We start from the raw sequence: 17,530 nt of genomic DNA, 5'->3' as shown, positions 1-17,530 counted from the left end.
CACTAGTACTCACTATTCTTTGAGCCCACTGAACCTCAGGGGTCCCTGGGTTTTCTGGGAAGGAAGGGAAAGGTATGGGAGTTGCACGTAAAAGGAGTGTGGCTGAAGGGAGGAGAGTAGGTGCCACACACACAAAATTCTCCTGATTCAAATTTGTGCATCAAAGATCGGGTCAAGTGCAAGAGGCTTTTCTTGTCGGAATTCTTCCATTTCCCAAATCTCCCTGCCAGTGGGTGCTATGTGGGATGCTAGGTGGTGATACCTGAGTGGTAAGCTATGTGGACACATGAAGTGTGTGTGATTGACTTTTTAAAACTCCCCAAACCACTAGAAAGAACCAGATTATAGCAGGCACCCAGAAATGCAATTATTATTAATATGACGACAGCAGGAACTTGAGCCGCATTGTTACTGAATGAAGGGCAGAGTGAATGTCCAAAGCAGAGAACCCCTTGCCGCCTCCCCTACACCTCTGTCTTTTAGCTGTGGGTAGAATAGGAGGTGGAGGAGTAGGAAAGTTAAGGGAAGTAAAGAGAAATACTAGAAGATATTAACTGATGTATATAATAACATTCGAGAATATCTAGACTTCAGTTATCAACTAACATCTGCAGCACTTCTTCAGTTGGGGAGCAGCCCATCTCGAAGCTGGGGAACACATAACTCTGAATTTTTATACATTCCAATGGGTTTCTGTATCATGTTTCCTTCTCCCCTCAACAGATGGGCACTCTTGAGTTCCACATGTAGCATTATCCACATCCCTGGTTCTCCAAATCAATCCTGATTTGGTGTGGGAGATAATTGAGTCCCTCTAGTCTAAAACTTTGGAGCAAGTATTACTGCCATTTTAGCTTTCTTTTTGGTGGGGACAGAGTCTTGCTCTGTCGCCCAGGCTGGAGTGCAGTGGTGTGGTCTCGGCTCACTGCAACCTCCGCCTCCTGGGTTTAATTCTCCTATCTCAGCTTCCTAAGTAGCTGGGATTCTAGGTGTGTGCCACCACACCTGGCTAATATTTGTATTTTTTAAGTAGAGACGGGGTTTCACCATGTTGACCAGGCTGGTCTCGAACACCTGACCTCAGGTGATCTGCACGCCTTGGCCTCCCAAAGTGCTGGGATTACAGTGAGCCACCACACCTGGCCACCATTAACTTTCTTTATTGAGTACCTACTATATGCCAGGTACTTTGCTTAGGTTTCATGTAATACTCATAACACTATAGCTGAGAATCATTACTCTTATTTGCAGAGATATTAGTTGTCCAAAGCCAGACAACCAGTCAGGGAATGGATGAGATACAGCCCATGTCTGCCTCAGTCCTTCCACAATCTCTCTTATGGCTAGTTTGTTCTTCACATGGTAACTGGGTTTCTACCCCATTCCTGAGGCTCATGTCTCTCCCTAGGCTGCTGTCCACTTCCCAGCTTTCTGCGCCTGCCCTGGTAACCTGCAGCATCCTTCAGGCCCCTCCAAGGAGTAGGGCCTAATTTTCCTCTGACCAGGCTGCCTCTGGCTAGTGGAACCATGCCCCGACTCTAGCCTGGTGACTCCATCTCAGCCTCGTGTGAATAGGCTTCCTTGCCTGCAGCCTGGACTTCACTGGATGGAAGGCTTGGAGGATAAGGAACAGGGAGAAAGGCATGCCCCTCTGACTTCTTAGGAGGGAAGTGGTGATTACTGAAAACATGATCATAGTGGTTAATGAAGTCAGGTCTGTAAATCGAAAAGACTTCAGTGAGAGTCTTGTTTATTCCATGACAGTGGAAATACTGCAAAGTTTTTGTCCAGATTGAAAATTAAAACAAAATCTGGAGGAGTGAAGACTGACTTGCAGGGTTCTAATCCTGGCTCCACTACTGAGGAGTATCACATCTCTAAGCCTCCATTCCCTTTCTGTGAAATGGGGATAAAAGCAGTATTCACTGTATAGGTTTTGGTAAAGATTTCTAAAAAGTGCTTCTAGTGCTTGGCACATAGTAGATGCTTAATAAAGGCTAGCTGTGTGCTGGGTGTGGTGGCTCATGCCTGTAATCCCAGCACTTTGGGAGGCCGAGGCAGGTGGATCACGAGGTCAGGAGATTGAGACCGTCCTGGCTAACACGGTGAAACCCTGTCTCTACTAAAAATACCAAAAAAAAATTAGCCGGGCGTGGTGGAGGGCACCTGTAGTCCCAGCTACTCCAGAGGGTGAGGCAGGAGAATGGTGTGAACCCGGGAGGCAGAGCTTGCAGTGAGCCGAGATAGCACCACTGCACTCCAGCCTGGGTGACAGAGCAAGACTTCATCTCAAAAAAAAAAAAAAAAAAAAAAAAAGGGTAGCTGTTATTACTACTATGATATCATGGAGGCACTACCACTGCTGAGCTCAAGAGATCAGTGTCCTGCTCTAGGTGTTTGAGATTTTCTTGCCTATGTTTCTGAGTGTCACCCAGCCAGGATCCCTACTGTGGCTCCACTCACCTATCAAGACTTTTGTTCTGTCATTGAGGAACCCGGTGGCTGACCACTAGTGTGGCCTGAGTCTGGAGATGTCCACGGCTTTTGGACAAGGTACTTGCCCTCCAGAGGACCCTCCACTGTCCCTGATTCCAGCTCACTCCCTGGGCATCAGGCTCAGGTCAGGTCCTGGGCCTTCTTGTCTGCTCCTCCAACTCTGAGTAAGAAGCTCTGCCCAGCTGATTCTTGAGTTGATAGATTTTGAATTCATTTGCCTTACTTAGCTCTTCTTGCAGGCAGCCATACCCCTTTTTTTTATATGAGCAGTCAATTTCTAGCAGAACGTCTAGAAAAGATCAGCTGTTGTGTGGATTCAAACAAATCTGTGCAAAATCAGTGTCCTTAGCAGGCATCTGTCTGTTTGAAGCCTGTTCAAGCTGCACAGGGAAGGCTGATCAGTCCTCAGTTTCCTGAGTGGCTTTTGTAGAATATGTATTCTTCCTTCCTACTCTCTGCATTTTAGGCCATTTATTGTTCAATGATACTTCTTCCTCCGGGTGAGAAGGAAAAGGAAGGAGGGAGAATGGCTATAGCTCAAGCGCTAAGGCTTGGAAGTTAGGCATGAAATGGACAGATGCAATGTTTCCCTGTAGAAGGTGGAACTGACAGGATCTCCCAGTGGACTGAAGCTGAAGGGTGAGGGAAAGGGAAGAATCAAAGTTTGTGGCTTAAGCAATTGGGTGGAGGGGAGTGGCAATCTAAGACCTGGGAAAAACAGATTTAGGGCAGAAAATTAAGAGCTCTGGTTTGGCCATGTTAAGTTAGATTTCAAGTCAATTGAATCTGGAGCTCAGGACTAAACATATAACTTTGAGAGTTACCAGCATTTGTAAAATGAAGATAATCATGTCTTCCTACTATTAGGGTGAAATAAGATAGCTTATTAGGGTGAAATATGATAGCTTGGCATTGTGCAGGCATTTAACAAATGGAAACAGTATTAGGCAGAAGGGAGAGTTCTGATAAGTTCTTAACACCTTGCAAGCATAAACAGTGAAATAATCAGAGGCAAATGATTCCAAATTATTAATAAAATTCAGTTTCCTGAGGTATCTGTTTCAGTCTTCTAAACTCTCTGCCCTTTGTCTCTCAGCTCAGTGAAGTATGAGGAGATGATTTCCTTAGGAATACTAAGCAAATTTTCTATTTCTTTTTCCATGTTCATATTTAGTTCATTCTGAACATTGGTACCTTGTGGAGACACCTGTGCTGACTTGCAATTGGAGTCCCTACGTGTTACAGGATTGGAAGGATCTCAACAAAATAATTACAAAAATGCCTAACATTTATCATGTTCTAGAACAAAATCAGACACTTTACATACACAATTTCATGTTCACTATGAGGTAGGTATAATTATTATTTTCATCTTGTAGCAAAAGAAATCCAGGCTCAGAGAGGTTAAGCGCCTTGCCCAAGGTCTTAGGCTAGTCAGTGGGGGATTTGGGACTCAACCACAAGACTACTGAACTTTACAGCTTATTGGGCAATGTAGTCTGGAGAAGACGTTCCCGAGAGTCCCCTACATGCAGATTTGGTTTTTTTTTTTTTTTTTTTTTTTTGAGAGAGTCTCACTCTGTCACCAGGCTGGAGTGCAGTGACACAATCTTGGCTCACTGCAACCTCCACCTCCCGGGTTCAAGCGATTCTCCTGCCTCAGCCTCCTGAGTACCCAGATAATTTTTGTATTTTTAGTAGAGACAGGGTTTCACCATGTTGACCAGGATGATCTTGATTTCTTGACCTCGTGATCCACCCACCTCGGCCTCCCAAAGTGCTGGGATCACAGGCATGAGCCACTGTGCCCGGCCTCAGATTTGCATTCTTTAGTTGCTTGACAATGTTATACGTCAATGGCATTTCTACACCTGTTTGTCCATTCAACTACTCATTCACCCAACAAATATTTACTGAGAACTTAAAAGTATGGCTGGATAGGATACAGTAGTAATCAAGACAGATGAGGTTCCTGCCCTCAAAGGCTTACATTATAGTGGTAGAGACAAACAATGAACAAGTGAACAAACAAGATAATTTAGGACTGTGATACTAGCATAAGTTGTAACCTCAACCAATATTAAAGACCTGGAAGACTTGAAACCAACTGTAAAGTCAAGGTGTGCCAGTTACATCCACTGTCCATTTACCAATGACTTTTCTCAGCTATAGGAGAAAGCCATCCTCATCAGAGGTAAAATGTCTCCCCCTTTCATTATTCTGTGGCTGAGAAGAGTGAGTCACATCTTGATTAGCCATCTTAAAAGCAGCCACCAAATATTCCTACCAGTGGCATGGAATTGGCCTAAGAGTGTCAGGTATCAAAGGACCTTGACACACCTTTGGCCCTAACCAACTGTGTGCTCTTGGCCAAGTCTCTCAACACCCTGGTTGATCCATCTGAAAAGAACAAGCATTTGTATGACCTTTTGCAGTTTACAAAGAGCTTTTACCAGGCATAGTCTTATCTCCTCCTTCTTGTAACACTGTGAATTCAATAGATGGGGATGAATTTTTAAATCTTCATTTCTAGGATGAGGAATTGAGGCTTGAAAGGCAGAGCCAGCTCTTGAATCCAAGCTTGGGACTCGAAGCCTGGCACTCTTCCCATAGCAGCATCTGCCCCTCAACGATTCTGCATCCTAGTTGCTGGTTACATGCCTTCCCCCCATCCCATCAGCTGTGTCTTACTTATCTCTCCAATAATGTATGGGACCCAATAGGTGTTGGAATTAAGCTAATGAAATGAAATGAAATGGGAGTGAGTTTTGAGATGAATAAGCTACATACGAACATAAGAGATGACTACCACTAGTTGTGTTGTTGGTAACTGTGGCAGAGAGGATAGTGTATGGGACCCAGGTTTTGAGATGAATACGCTACATATGAACATAAGGGAGAACTGCCACTGGTTTTGTTGTTGGTAACTGTGGCAGAGAGGAAGAGCTGTCCATTAGAGATGTGAGTAGTGGAAGCTGCTATAAGTAGTGTAAGGGACCACATTCCCCAGCCCCCGCTGCATTAAGGTGGGGCCATGGGACTAGCTCCTGTCAATGGAATATGGGCAGAAGTGCTATTGTATTTCTGGGCTGACAAGGATAAGTAGGGGGTATGCCTTCCTAGTAGTTCTTTTCCCCACCCATCAGCTGAACAAAGAGGACTCCAAGGCTTTAGGGCAGGGTGGAAGGAGCCTGAGTCCCTGAATCACCCCCAGCAACCAGCCTTCCAACCAAGAACAACCGCACTGGATTGTGACATGAGTGGAAATAAACCTCCAGTGTGCTAAGATTTGGAGAGTTATTTGTTACAGCAGCTAGTGTTGTCTTAGCCAGTCACGAATCATTATTTGTTCTGATCTCAGTGATCTTTGGAATGTAAGACAGAGCCAAACCACAGTTCAAAAGAAAGCAGGGAGTTTTTTTTCTTAAAAGAAAAAATCCACTGAAACGGTTGCTCAAGTAATTTGGGAGATTTTAAAGTACATTTTAGAAGTCTAGTGGATAAAAGTCAAGAGAAGGAAGAATAGTACTTCTTTACCAACACACTCTCCCATCTCATCTGCAGCTGTGTCTATGAGCAAAGTGGTAGTGGAAGTGCTCAACAAACATTTGCTCCTAAAGCACACAGCCGTGGGAAGGCAGAAAAGTACGGGAGAAGAGCATTTTGTACTGACATCGTTTTTATACCCCTCCACCTACAACAGCACCCCCTCCCCACAACACACACACCAAAGGAGTCTCTGGGATCTCTTCTACCAATAACTACTGGGTTTTTTATAGTCCTTTCAGAGACCATATTATCTTCTCTCAACAAATAATAAAGTTACATAACTTTATTATTGGTTATTGTTCTTCCATCCTTTCTCATTTCCTCTCTCCATTCTTTAACTACAATATTTTAAAATAAAATGAACTTCTTACATTGTTTGTATTTAGTGATGGCCCTACTGATGGGATTTGATGGAAATCTATGGATCAGATCTTGGGAATGGAGGGTAACCAGCTCCAGATGTACCAAAGTGGACAAGCCTCAGGAAAAGCCTAAATATACAAAATAGAATAAAGTTTTTTATATATTTTTTCCAAAATGTAAGGAAGCTTTTCTTTAGCTTCTCTGAATCTATAATCCTGGGTGTAATGATACGCTGGCAAAATGATCTTCCTAACATGCTGATAGGCCTGGAGGCAGTTCACCAGTTCAGTCAGACAAGGAGGCCAAATCCACTGCTATACACACGTCAGGTCTGTAAAGTGGGGATAATAATCATACCTGCTTCATGGGCTCCCATGAGGATGAAGTGAGCTAATGGGTATCCAGGAAGGGCTTCCAGATGCCAGGCCTGGCACCTAGCAGGAGCTCATGAAATAGGAGCTAGTGCTATAAGATTTTTAATACCGAATATTCACAGCTCAACCCTTCTTGACCTACCTCATCAAAGTTGGCTCTTATTACAGTGTCCAGTATTCTCTGACAGTGTGTTCTGTACATCATGATAAAGGTAGAAACCTGTGGGGGTGGGTGAAGGATCAACAACAAAGACATACATTAATATCCATTGCTGCTGCCCTTGGACTTTCAGTTTTTAAGTCATTTCTTCCCTTTGGTGGGGGATGGACTTCACTTAACACCTGCTCAGCCTACTAGACCCAGGTGAGACTGATTTTCATTGGGTGGTATTCTCTGACCCTCAGCTCCCTCCTCTGTGCTCACACAGCATGAGTGGGTTTCTCCCTGAGGTACGGAATGTGCTGGTTTCTCCTTCTGCCCCCATTTTCCACCCCCTGAGACTGTGAGCTCTAGGAAAACAAAAATGCTATCTTATTCATGCTCATGTATCCAGCACCTAGCACAGTGCCAGGCACATAGAGCTAAGCAGGGCTTATGGAACTAAATTCTCTTCATTGGCTGAGAGCACTACAAAGTTGAAATCAGTGTATAGTTATATGAAGGTGATTCTGCCTAAGTCACCATAAGACATTTGGAAATTCTCTGCAATGTGCTCAGCAAAAAAAAAGAATAAAAAAAAGAAAAAGAAAAAATCTTCCCCTTCATTTATTCAATAATTTTTTAAATTTTTAATGTTTTTTTAATTATCTGAGAATTTTAAATCCATGGTGCAGGAAGTTCATTTGTGTGTTTATTGACCAAAAAAAGGAAATTAAGAAAAAATATTTATCTATGTCTTAGATTTAATGTATCCTTTACAGATATAAGTTCATTTTCTTCATTTCAGAACATAGACATGCATTTTGCATAAACTTAAGTTGACTTATAGAAGCATCTGTCTCCCTGATTGACTCTAAACTTTCTGAAAGCAGGACTCATCTCATGCTTCACTGCATCCCAGATCCTAGCGTGACATGGAGACTTAGTAGAAGCTCAGTGTGTTAGAGCAGCACTGGGTTGCATCAATAGGTGCATTAAAGATATGATACTCGGCTGGGGGCGGTGACTCACACCTGTAATCCCAGCACTTTGGGAGGCCGAGGTGGGCAGATCATGAGGTCAGAAGTTTGAGACCAGCCTGGCCAATATGGTGAAACTCCCATCTCTACTAAAAATACAAAAATTAGCTGGGTGTGGTGGCGGGCACCTGTAATCACAGCTGCTTGGGAGACTGAGGCAGGAGAATTGCTTGAACCTGGGAGGCAGAGGTTGCAGTGAGCCAAGATTGCACCACTGCACTCCAGGCTGGGTGACAGAGCAAGACTCCATCTCAAAAAAAAAAAAAAAAAAAAGGTGCGATACTCCAAGGGAAACTTCCCCAAATTTGTTTTTCCAGTAACTTGCTCCAAATATTCCATGATCAAAACTATCAGATTCACTATACCTATAAAATCTTCTTTGACTGTTAGACTATGATTTCACCAAATCCCCTGCAGCACATGGGAAAATGAACTTTATCCTGTGGAAAAGCAATTCAGACGGGAGCGGTTCTTTCCTCATGAAATGAGACAGCATAAGATCATAGGACAGGTATGCAGGTAGACAGAAGATAGATGATAGGTAGATAGACAGATAGGCATACATGATAGAGATTGATAGAGCAAATTTGATTTTAGAATTGTTTTGGATTTACAGAAAAGTTGTAAAGATAGTACTGGGAGTTCCCATATGCCTCACCCCTGCTGTTAACATCTTGCATTGCTCGGATATATTTGTCACAACTAATAAACTGATGGTGATAAATTGTTATTAACTATAGTCCATGCTTTATTTGGATTTCTTTTCTTTTCTTTTTATTTTTATTATTTTTATTTTTTTTTGAGATGGAGTTTCATTCTTGTTGCCCAGGCTGGAGTGCAATAGTGCAATCTTGGCTTACTGCACCTTCCGCCTCCCAGGTTCAAGCAATTCTTCTGCCTCAGCCTCCAGCTGGGATTACAGGTGCCCACCTCCACACCCAGCTAATTTTTTGTATTTTTAGTAGAGACAGGGGTTCACCATGTTGGCCAGGCTGGTCTCGAACTCCTGACCTCAAGTGATTCACCCGCCTCAGCCTCCTAAGTGCTGAGATTACAGGCATGAGCCACCTCTCCCAGCCTGGATTCCTATCTTTATATTTTTAAGCTCACTGTTTTGCAATAAATTGTGTGTGTGTGTGTGTAGAGAGAGAGAGAGAGAGAGAGAAACCACCCACCCCAAAGAATCACTTTAGTTGTGGTTACCTTCTCCTCAGGCAGGCTGGCTGGCAGATTTAGATCTTTGACATTGGGAAATTCTGGCAGCAGCGTTCCGAGTTTGGACCGGGGTGAATATGCCACTGTCTGTTTGCTCACTTCTTTCTTGCCTGTCTCACTCACCCAGGCGGCTCCTTTCTTGGAATACATCACATCGTAATATTGGGAGCTTTCTTTCACTGCAATGCCATAGTAATGGTACCTGGGCCACAAGGGGAGGGAGAGAGAGAGAGAAAAAAAGAGAGAGACCAATATGCACTATTATTAAGTGAGGTTTCCTGAGTAGGGGGTGTTGCCCAAGGCCAAGGAAAGTTGGGGCCATCCTACCTGGGGATAGAAGAGTTAACTCTCCTGTAAGGCTAAAATCTCTGAAATACAGAATTGAAACAAAGTGCCAGCCATCAATCAGGCAGGTAAAAATAACCAAAATTGCCTCCTACAGAAAACGTTAAGTCAAATACTTTGCAAAGCAGAGAGGGGACGAAAAATTTTCCATTAGTACTTGATCTCTCATGTCTAGCCAAATGGGATCCCAGCACTTGAGTGTCCCTTCTCTGTGGGGACCCAAGCAGGATACGTTTGTGACTACTAACTGTACCTCCAATAAAAATTCATTTGGCCTTTGTTTTTCTTTTCTATTTTTTTGAGACAGAGTCTTGCTTTGTCACCCAGGCTGGAGTGCAGTGGTGCAATCTCAGCTCACTGAACCTCCACGCCTCCTGGATTCAAGAGATTCTCCTGCCTCAGCCTCCCAAGTAGCTGGGATTACAGGCATGCGCCACCACACCTGGCTAATTTTTGTATTTTTAGTAGAGATGGCATTTCACCATGTTGGTCAGGCTGGTCTCGAACTCCTGACCTCGTGATCTGCCCACCTTGGCCTCCTAAAGTGCTGGGATTACAGGCGTGAGCCACCATGCCTGGCCTTGGCCTGTGTTTTTCTTAATTAAAATGTGGTAGTCTCAAAGAACTGTATTTTTAAAAAGGTAAATTCAGTGCTTCCGTTGACACTGAATGTAAAACGGAGACCAGAACTTTTTATTAACTCAAAATGGGCTTAATATTAGCAATGTTTTCAATTAAGACTAACAAGGGATTGGAGGCTGCATTTTGTTTAGATTTTAGCTATAATCTATTGAGCACTAGCTATATGCCAGGCACTTTGCAAAGGATTTTGCATGCATCAATTTATAAAATAACCAATAATGGAAATGATTACAGTCTTTCTACACATGAGAACCTGGAGCCAAGAAAGCTCAAATAATTTGTTTAAGGTCATATAGCTGTTTAGGGGAAGAACAGGTTCTTGAACACAGACAGGTCTTTTTGACTACGAAGTCACAGTGCTATCCTACTGAAAACACTGCAAGGTGATCTTATAAACTTTGATTTTTATCAGAATCATTTATAAAATTTAATCAAAATACAGATTCCTGGGCCCTCTCTCAGGACCTACTGATTCAGAACATCTGGGAATGGGGCCCAGGAATCAGCAGTGAATCCAGCACCACAGGGGTAATTCTAAAGCACATCAGTTTGAGATCTCTGGTACTGAGTGCTTGACACACATTATCTTATTTAATCTCACAAAATCCCCATAAGTCTGGAATTAATTATTATCCCCATTTTTATAGATAAAGAAACTAAGGCCCAGAGAATTTAAGTCTCACACCCAAGATCACCCAGTGAGTAAGTAGCAGAGGCAGAATTTGAACCTCCCAAGTGCTTTGAACCACTAAGCCAGTGAGTCTCAAACTTTACAACTAATAAGAATCACCTACAAAACATATTAAAATATCCCTGGTAGTCTAGTGGCTAGGAATAAAAGAAGAATAAAAAATATATATATGAAAATAGAGACTCCTGGGCCCTGCCCCACCCTTAAAGATTCCTGTTTAGTAGGTCTAGAGTAGATTTTCACAGTCCCATGGCAATATAGATGTTAGGTCATCCATGGACCTCGCTTTCAGAAACACTGCACAACATATTAACTACTTTTCTCTACCCGTGGAGATACGATGAAAGTCACAAAATAATACAGATGAGAAGGCATTTTGAATTATGGGAAAGGCTTTCACGAGGAGGGAAGAGATGAGCACGTCAAAACCTTCCCTCTCCCCAACCCTCCTTTACTCCTGATACCATTCCGTGATATTTCTGCTTAGTGGGCATCTTGAATCTATGTGAATGCCTTCTGGGATGAAGAATTCAGACCCTCCGAAGGCAGCCCAGTTCATTTTGCCAGTGTGGTTATCAGAAAATTCTTCTTTGTGCTGAGCAAAGTCTGCCTTCTGTGCCTTCCGTGTCTTCCACTACTTCCCAACTGTCATAACTGCCTTTCCACCTGGAAGTCACTCCGTGGGTGGGGGAGGAGGGGGGTTCCGGTGGCTTCAGGTGGGATGACAGTTATGACACACCACCCTAACCTTAAAAAGTTCACCTTTATAACTTCTTAAGAGCCAGATTATTTAGTATGTTCAGACCAGACCACTTCTTGACTATTCAGAGATCATGTAGCTAAAATCAACAACCACAGTTAAGCTCCTGCTCTGATCTCAAGTTCTTCTATTTCAGTTCTGTAGGGCACGACAACACATTCCTCACCAGCCACCCCCAGATTTCTTTTTTTTTTTATTATTTCTTCTAAAAAAAGAGGGGGGATACATGTGCAGAATGTGCTTTTTTTTTTTTTTTTTTTTTTTTTTTTTTCTTTAGACAAGTATCGCTCTGTTACTCTGGCTAGAGTGCAGTGATGCAATCTCAGCTCACTGAAACCTCTGCCTTTCGGGTTCAGGTGATTCTGCTGCCTCAGCCTCCTGAGTAGCTGGGACTACAGGGGTGTGCCACCACATCTGGCTAATTTTTGTATTTTTTGTAGAGATGGGGTTTCACCATGTTGGCCAGGCTGATCTTGAACTCCTGACCTCAAGTGATCCACCCACCTCGGCCTCCGAAAGTGCTGGGATTAGGTGTGAGCCACTGCACCTGGCCCACCCCCCAGATTTCTTCTGTCATGGTCAATTTGCCAAGGGAGTTTCTCTATAAGGCCATGATGCAGGTTGGAGACAAGAGCTTCTTACTGCCTTTCAACTGGTCAAAGGTGTGATCAACTTTGGAGTATCCTTATGGAAGAGGATACAATAAAATTGATTATACAGAATTTTTAAAGAAGATATTGCCCAATTTGCCAACCTCGAGGTTAAAGAAAAAGAAAAACAAACAAAACAAAAACAGACTCTCCCATGTGGACAGAAGGAAGTTTTCTCTGTTTATACAGGATGGGAAACTTTTCTGCTGTCTCTTTACTATTGCTATTCTTCTTAGAAATGAGTAACAAAGGTATTGGAGCCACTGATTTCTCAAAGACCAAGAGCTAGAGGAAAATAATTCATTTTCATTTATTCCATATCCTTCTATCCATCCACTCTTCTGTTTGACCAACATTTTGAATTGACTACTATGTGTTCACCAGCAAACAAGGAAGAATCTGGCTTTTGTAATCTATAATCGTACCAAGGCTTAAACCTTACTTTTAAACAAATACCAGAATTTTAAAATTATAACTGAGGCTTTTTTTTTTTTTTTTCAGAATAGTCATCTTGGAAAATTATTAGGAATTTATTCCAAGAGGTTCTTTGTTCTCCCTTCAGAGACTGATTCTAGAGCTTCTGAGCCACACCAAAAAAATTAGTCTCATTATTTTCAGAACTTTACCAAAAAAGGGTTCTTCCCAGTTTGATCAGCCATTTTTTTTCCCTACCTTGGCTCCAAAGTCAAACCCACCCTTGGAGGATGGGAATGTGCTGCCCAGGGATGAGAGGAGCTGTTGACAGACAGGGGTTTGGCCCAGGGTGAGAGCACTGGACATGCTTCTGACACATCCTTCAAGACAAGTCTTATAAGTCCTATATGGTTGCCTTTCTAAAAACTTACAGTGTTTTATAGGTCACTATGTGCTGACCTGCTCAACATGGTCAAAATGCTTAGACATGCTGCATAATAAGGCACCCTCTAGTGGAGTCACCTTGTACATTAGCATAATAAGGGTTCTGAGAAGTCTTGCAGTAAAGGAAACTGTTAAACTTAGTGTTTACCAAACTTAAAGGGCCTGCTGCTCTTCTTCATGGAACACCTATTATCATCCAACAATTTTTGAAACATCCTTAGAGGCAAGTCCTATAAATCCAGATTTTCATGAAGGCCGAGCAGTACAGGAAGAGATTCCCTTCCCACGGACTCACACCCAGCAGACAAGTGTCTGCACAGCCTTCTGCGCTCCCCTGCTCTTTTCTTCAATGTAACCTCCTCCGAAAGACCTTCCCTAGTCATTCCTCTTTTGTTGCTCTCTGCTACAACTTTCTTTGTCACAATCTGATTCTCGGTTTTGTCTGTGTTTCCCACCAGAATGTAGGCTCCATGAGGGCAGCAACTGATTTGCTCCTGTGTTCCCAGTACCTAGCACCACATATGTGACACACAGAAAGTATAAAGCATGAGTTGGTTGGTTGCTTGATGAAACTGATGAGTGGGAAGCCATGAGCCCTCATGGACCATGGTGCAGCTGCACCTTTCTGCCCCATCTCCCATGCCGGGAATAGCACAGTTTTGCTTCTCTGGTCTACTGGATACTATCAGAGCAGAGTTTGCTCAGCAAAACAGTCCAGATAACCTGGTGATCATCCAAGAAGCCACAAGGCAATCCTTTCAAAGATGCCCAAGACTATTTTACAAAATATGCCTAAAAACAGGGTGGTATAAAATCAGATTCCTTAAAGCAGCAGAGCCAACTCATCTTGGGCTTTTGGACAACCTCTCTTTCAGGAGTCCTGAGAGAGGGGCCCTGGCCATCATAAAGCTCCTCCATATTCCCTCTAGGCACAGACTTCTGCCAGGCCTGCAGACAGAGCTTAGGATAAAGAACCAAAGGTCTGGCCTGTCTCAAGGCCCATAGATGTGCACTCTGCAGGTGGAATGGCCGTCCGGTGCTTACTTTGACTGTCCTCGGGTCCCGAGTCTTCTGGTGGTTAACTGAGGAAACTGCTGCCTTATGATCTGTAAGTCAACACAAGAATCAGTTACCCATTGGGAAGAGTTGGGAGCACAGTGACTGAGTTATACAAACAGCCATCTACAGAAGGGAGGAAAACATAGGTCCTTGGTTGCAATGACTTAATAGGAGTCTGTGAGGACCCTGGAGAAGACTACTGGTGTCAGAGTGGGGAGTGCTTGGATGGTTGTGGGGCTCTGGATACTAAAGGGGTCACACTTGGCCACTCTGTGCTTCACCCCCTCCTACTCACAATGGAAGGAGAATTCTGGTTGGTCTAGAACATGCCGCTCCCCTGTTTAAAACCCTCCAGTGGTTTCCATGGCACCTGGAACTAAAACCCAAACTTAGCCTCTGTAACTCATCCTGCTTACCTGGCCGCCTTCTCTTACAATTCTCACCTTTACTCACCAGATCCCAGCCACACTGGCTTTTTATTGTTTTCTCTATTACTGAAACACATGGGCATTGCTCCACATGGTGGGGTGGCAGGGAGGGGGGCTTTGTACTACAGCCAGGAGTGGAATTTCACTCAGCTCTTCACAAGACTGCCTCCTCTTAAACCATTCAGGCGTCTGGACAATGTCCATCTGCCCAGAGGTCTTCTCGACCAGCCAGTGTGGAGTACCACAAGGGTCACATGGCCCTGCTTTGTCTTCTTATCACTTAGCACTATCTGAAGTTATCTTGTTCCCTTACTCTCTGGGTGCTTAGTTTATGTCTCCTCCTACTTGAACACATGCTCCATGAGAGCAAGGACCTCATGCAGGGTTTGGCACATGCAAAGACCTCAATCCACATTTGTTGAATGAGGGAATGAAAGCCTGGGGGTATCTTTTTTCTGTCTGCAGAGCAGAGGATGATAATTGCTGTTGCCCAGGACAGCCACATCAATTCACAAGAAATCTGTGAAGAGAGAGCCTCTCTCAAGGTGAAAACACAACCATGGGGCGCCTTTCCTTGGGGTTTAAGGAGATGATGTTTGTGGAGAGGCATGACTGGGCAGGGGTTACAAGCAAGAACTCTGGAACTCAACTACCTGAATTGAATGCAAGTTCAGGCATTGGTTAGGCTGGGTGCCCTTGGGCAAGTTATTTAGCATCCACATGACTCCCCATTTGTAAAATAGGAATGATAATAACCTCTAGAGTTATTGTGAAATTTAAAAAAGTGAATGTATGTAAATGGCTGGCAGTAGTGCCCGGCAGTTAGTAAGTGCTTAATAAATGTTACCCATTATTACCACTGATTGTCCTGATGACCCTTTTACTTCCAGGGATTTTTCGAATGTAACAAAGACTCCCTTCCCTCCTGGTACAGCATTGAGCAGGCATGCATGGTCAGAGAGAGTAAGCCTTCATGAGAAGAGATGCTGTTGCTGATTTCTTATTGGTAGGGTATAAGCCTTGAGTGTTTTCTCTAGGGATGGGGGTGAATCTCTATTCATCTATTCACCCCTCTTTTATCCACATCAATACTCTCATTGATTGATTTACTCACTCACTCAACAAATATAGACTATGACCCTGTTAGCTGTTTGAACTTGGACATACTATTTAACCTCTCTGTGCCTGAATTTCCTCCTGTGACATTTGAGGACTAAGGGGTTGTGTAGTCTTCCCCTAATTGGAGGGCTAGGTGTTGGTGATCTCAACTAAAATGGCATCAGTGGGATCGACAGAAGTGCACAAATTAGCGAGAAATTGAGAACCTTGAACAGGTAGCAGGAAGACTGACCATTTCTCTACACTGGGGAGCTGACCACGTCCAGTGTGGAGAATGGGTGGGGCAGCATTTCAGTATCTGAAAATGGTCGACAAAAAGATGCACCTCACAAGAATGTTTAGAGAATCTAATGTGGTAGCATCATGAAACCACTTTTGGAAGTAAAAAGGCCTTTAAAATACCATCTTGTGGTGATAATACTGAACAAAATGATGCAACAAGTCTCTGAATTCTTTAAGGGTACTACTTTGTAGGCAATAAATCCCCTCTCTTTAACCCTGCCTTTTGTAAACTGAGGATCCAAGCTTTTTACTTTATGTCCCTCTCAAATTGTTGTGACCTGAGTAAAAGGCAGTGATTCAAGATGGGGTCAGTAACAGTGCTCTTTAAACACCTTGTCTAGCAGTGCTGCCTAAGACTGCATCCAGGTTTAGTGGCCTCATCACCTTGGATTTATATTAACCTGTAGCCAAGCCCTTCAGACTTTCATCATATGAATGGCTTCAGAGCCAGGATTTGAAGCAGCTGTTCACAAAGGCACACTACTGAACAGACTAGACATGCTAATAGAGATAGAAAGAAAACAAGGGAAGCATAAAAATTGAGCCAGGGGATTTTTCACATTGGTTGAAAGTGGGTTCTGAGTTTCCTAACCACCCAAGCAAAGAAGATAACACAAAAGAGTGCCGAGAGTCCCAGTATCAATATAAGTCCAAACTAGTTCCTTAGAAAAAGTAGAAATTTTCCTATGTTTAGGTCTGGAAAATTTCTACTATACAAATGGACACAACAGTAAAATATCATATTTTTTGTTTTCTGTTTTTCTGAGACAGGGCCCCCACTCTGTCGCCCAGGCTGGAGTGCAGTGTCACGTCTCGGCTCACTGCAACCTCCACCTCCTGGGTTCAAGTGATTCTCCTGCCTCAGCCTACCAAGTAGCTGGGACTACAGGCGCCCACCAATACAACTGGCTAATTTTTGTATTTTTAGTAGAGACAGGGTTTCACCATGTTGGCCAGGCTGGTCTTGAACTCCTGACCTCAAGTGATCCGCCCACCTCAACCTCTCAAAGTGCTAGGATTACAGGTATGAGCCACTGCGCTCGGCCAGTAAGGCACCATGTTTAACCCTCTGTTATTCACAGACATTTTGGAAAGGATAATATTCAGTGCTGTCAAGGCTGTAGTAAAACTGGAATACGCAGATGGCTGATGATGTAATTTATTAGCACAACCCTTCCCCAAAGCATTTTTAAAATACATAAGAAGCCATAAAGTACTCATATTTTTGACCTATTAATTCCAAGGAAATAATCTACAATAAGAAAAGCTAAATGTGAGGCTACAAATGAGAGTGAAAAATTTGAAACAACATAAAAGTCTAATGATAGGAGGCTGTCTAAAAACATGATAGCATATATACACCCTGTAGAAATTATGAAATAGCCATTAAAAATGATGGTAACAAAAACTGTGTCACAATACAGAAAATGCTTATAATGTTAGATGAAATAGCAGATCTCAATCTATGTTTATGTTATATAACAGAATTACTTATAAAAATATAGGAATAAACAGGTAAT

General features: G+C 43.1%; 1 protein-coding gene and 1 long non-coding RNA gene across 7 annotated transcripts in view; one reads left to right on the top strand and one right to left on the bottom strand.

Annotated features, from left to right (window-relative positions):
* The window catches only part of RFX4 (regulatory factor X4), a 181,979-nt gene that overhangs the window by 65,071 nt on the left and 99,378 nt on the right, over positions 1-17,530 (bottom strand). For 5 of the 6 annotated variants that reach the window (XM_037996587.2, XM_073021061.1, XM_008004541.3 and 2 more), the window contains 3 exons: positions 14,167-14,228; positions 9,165-9,378; positions 6,925-7,002 (listed from right to left, as the gene is read on the bottom strand). In XM_037996587.2, coding sequence (XP_037852515.1) covers positions 6,925-7,002; positions 9,165-9,378; positions 14,167-14,228 — 354 coding nt within the window. Of the gene's footprint in view, positions 1-6,924; positions 7,003-9,164; positions 9,379-11,318; positions 11,486-14,166; positions 14,229-17,530 lie in introns of those variants that run through there. The other variant, XM_008004544.3, reaches the window with a different exon arrangement.
* The window catches only part of LOC140712794 (uncharacterized), a 97,674-nt gene that overhangs the window by 76,378 nt on the left and 3,766 nt on the right, over positions 1-17,530 (top strand). The gene's annotated exons all lie outside the window — the stretch shown is intronic.

This window comes from Chlorocebus sabaeus, chromosome 11 (assembly GCF_047675955.1).
Source record: "Chlorocebus sabaeus isolate Y175 chromosome 11, mChlSab1.0.hap1, whole genome shotgun sequence".
Lineage (NCBI taxonomy): Eukaryota > Metazoa > Chordata > Mammalia > Primates > Cercopithecidae > Chlorocebus > Chlorocebus sabaeus.
Note: the sequence above shows the minus strand (reverse complement) of the source record. Positions and strands in the feature narration are given on the sequence as shown.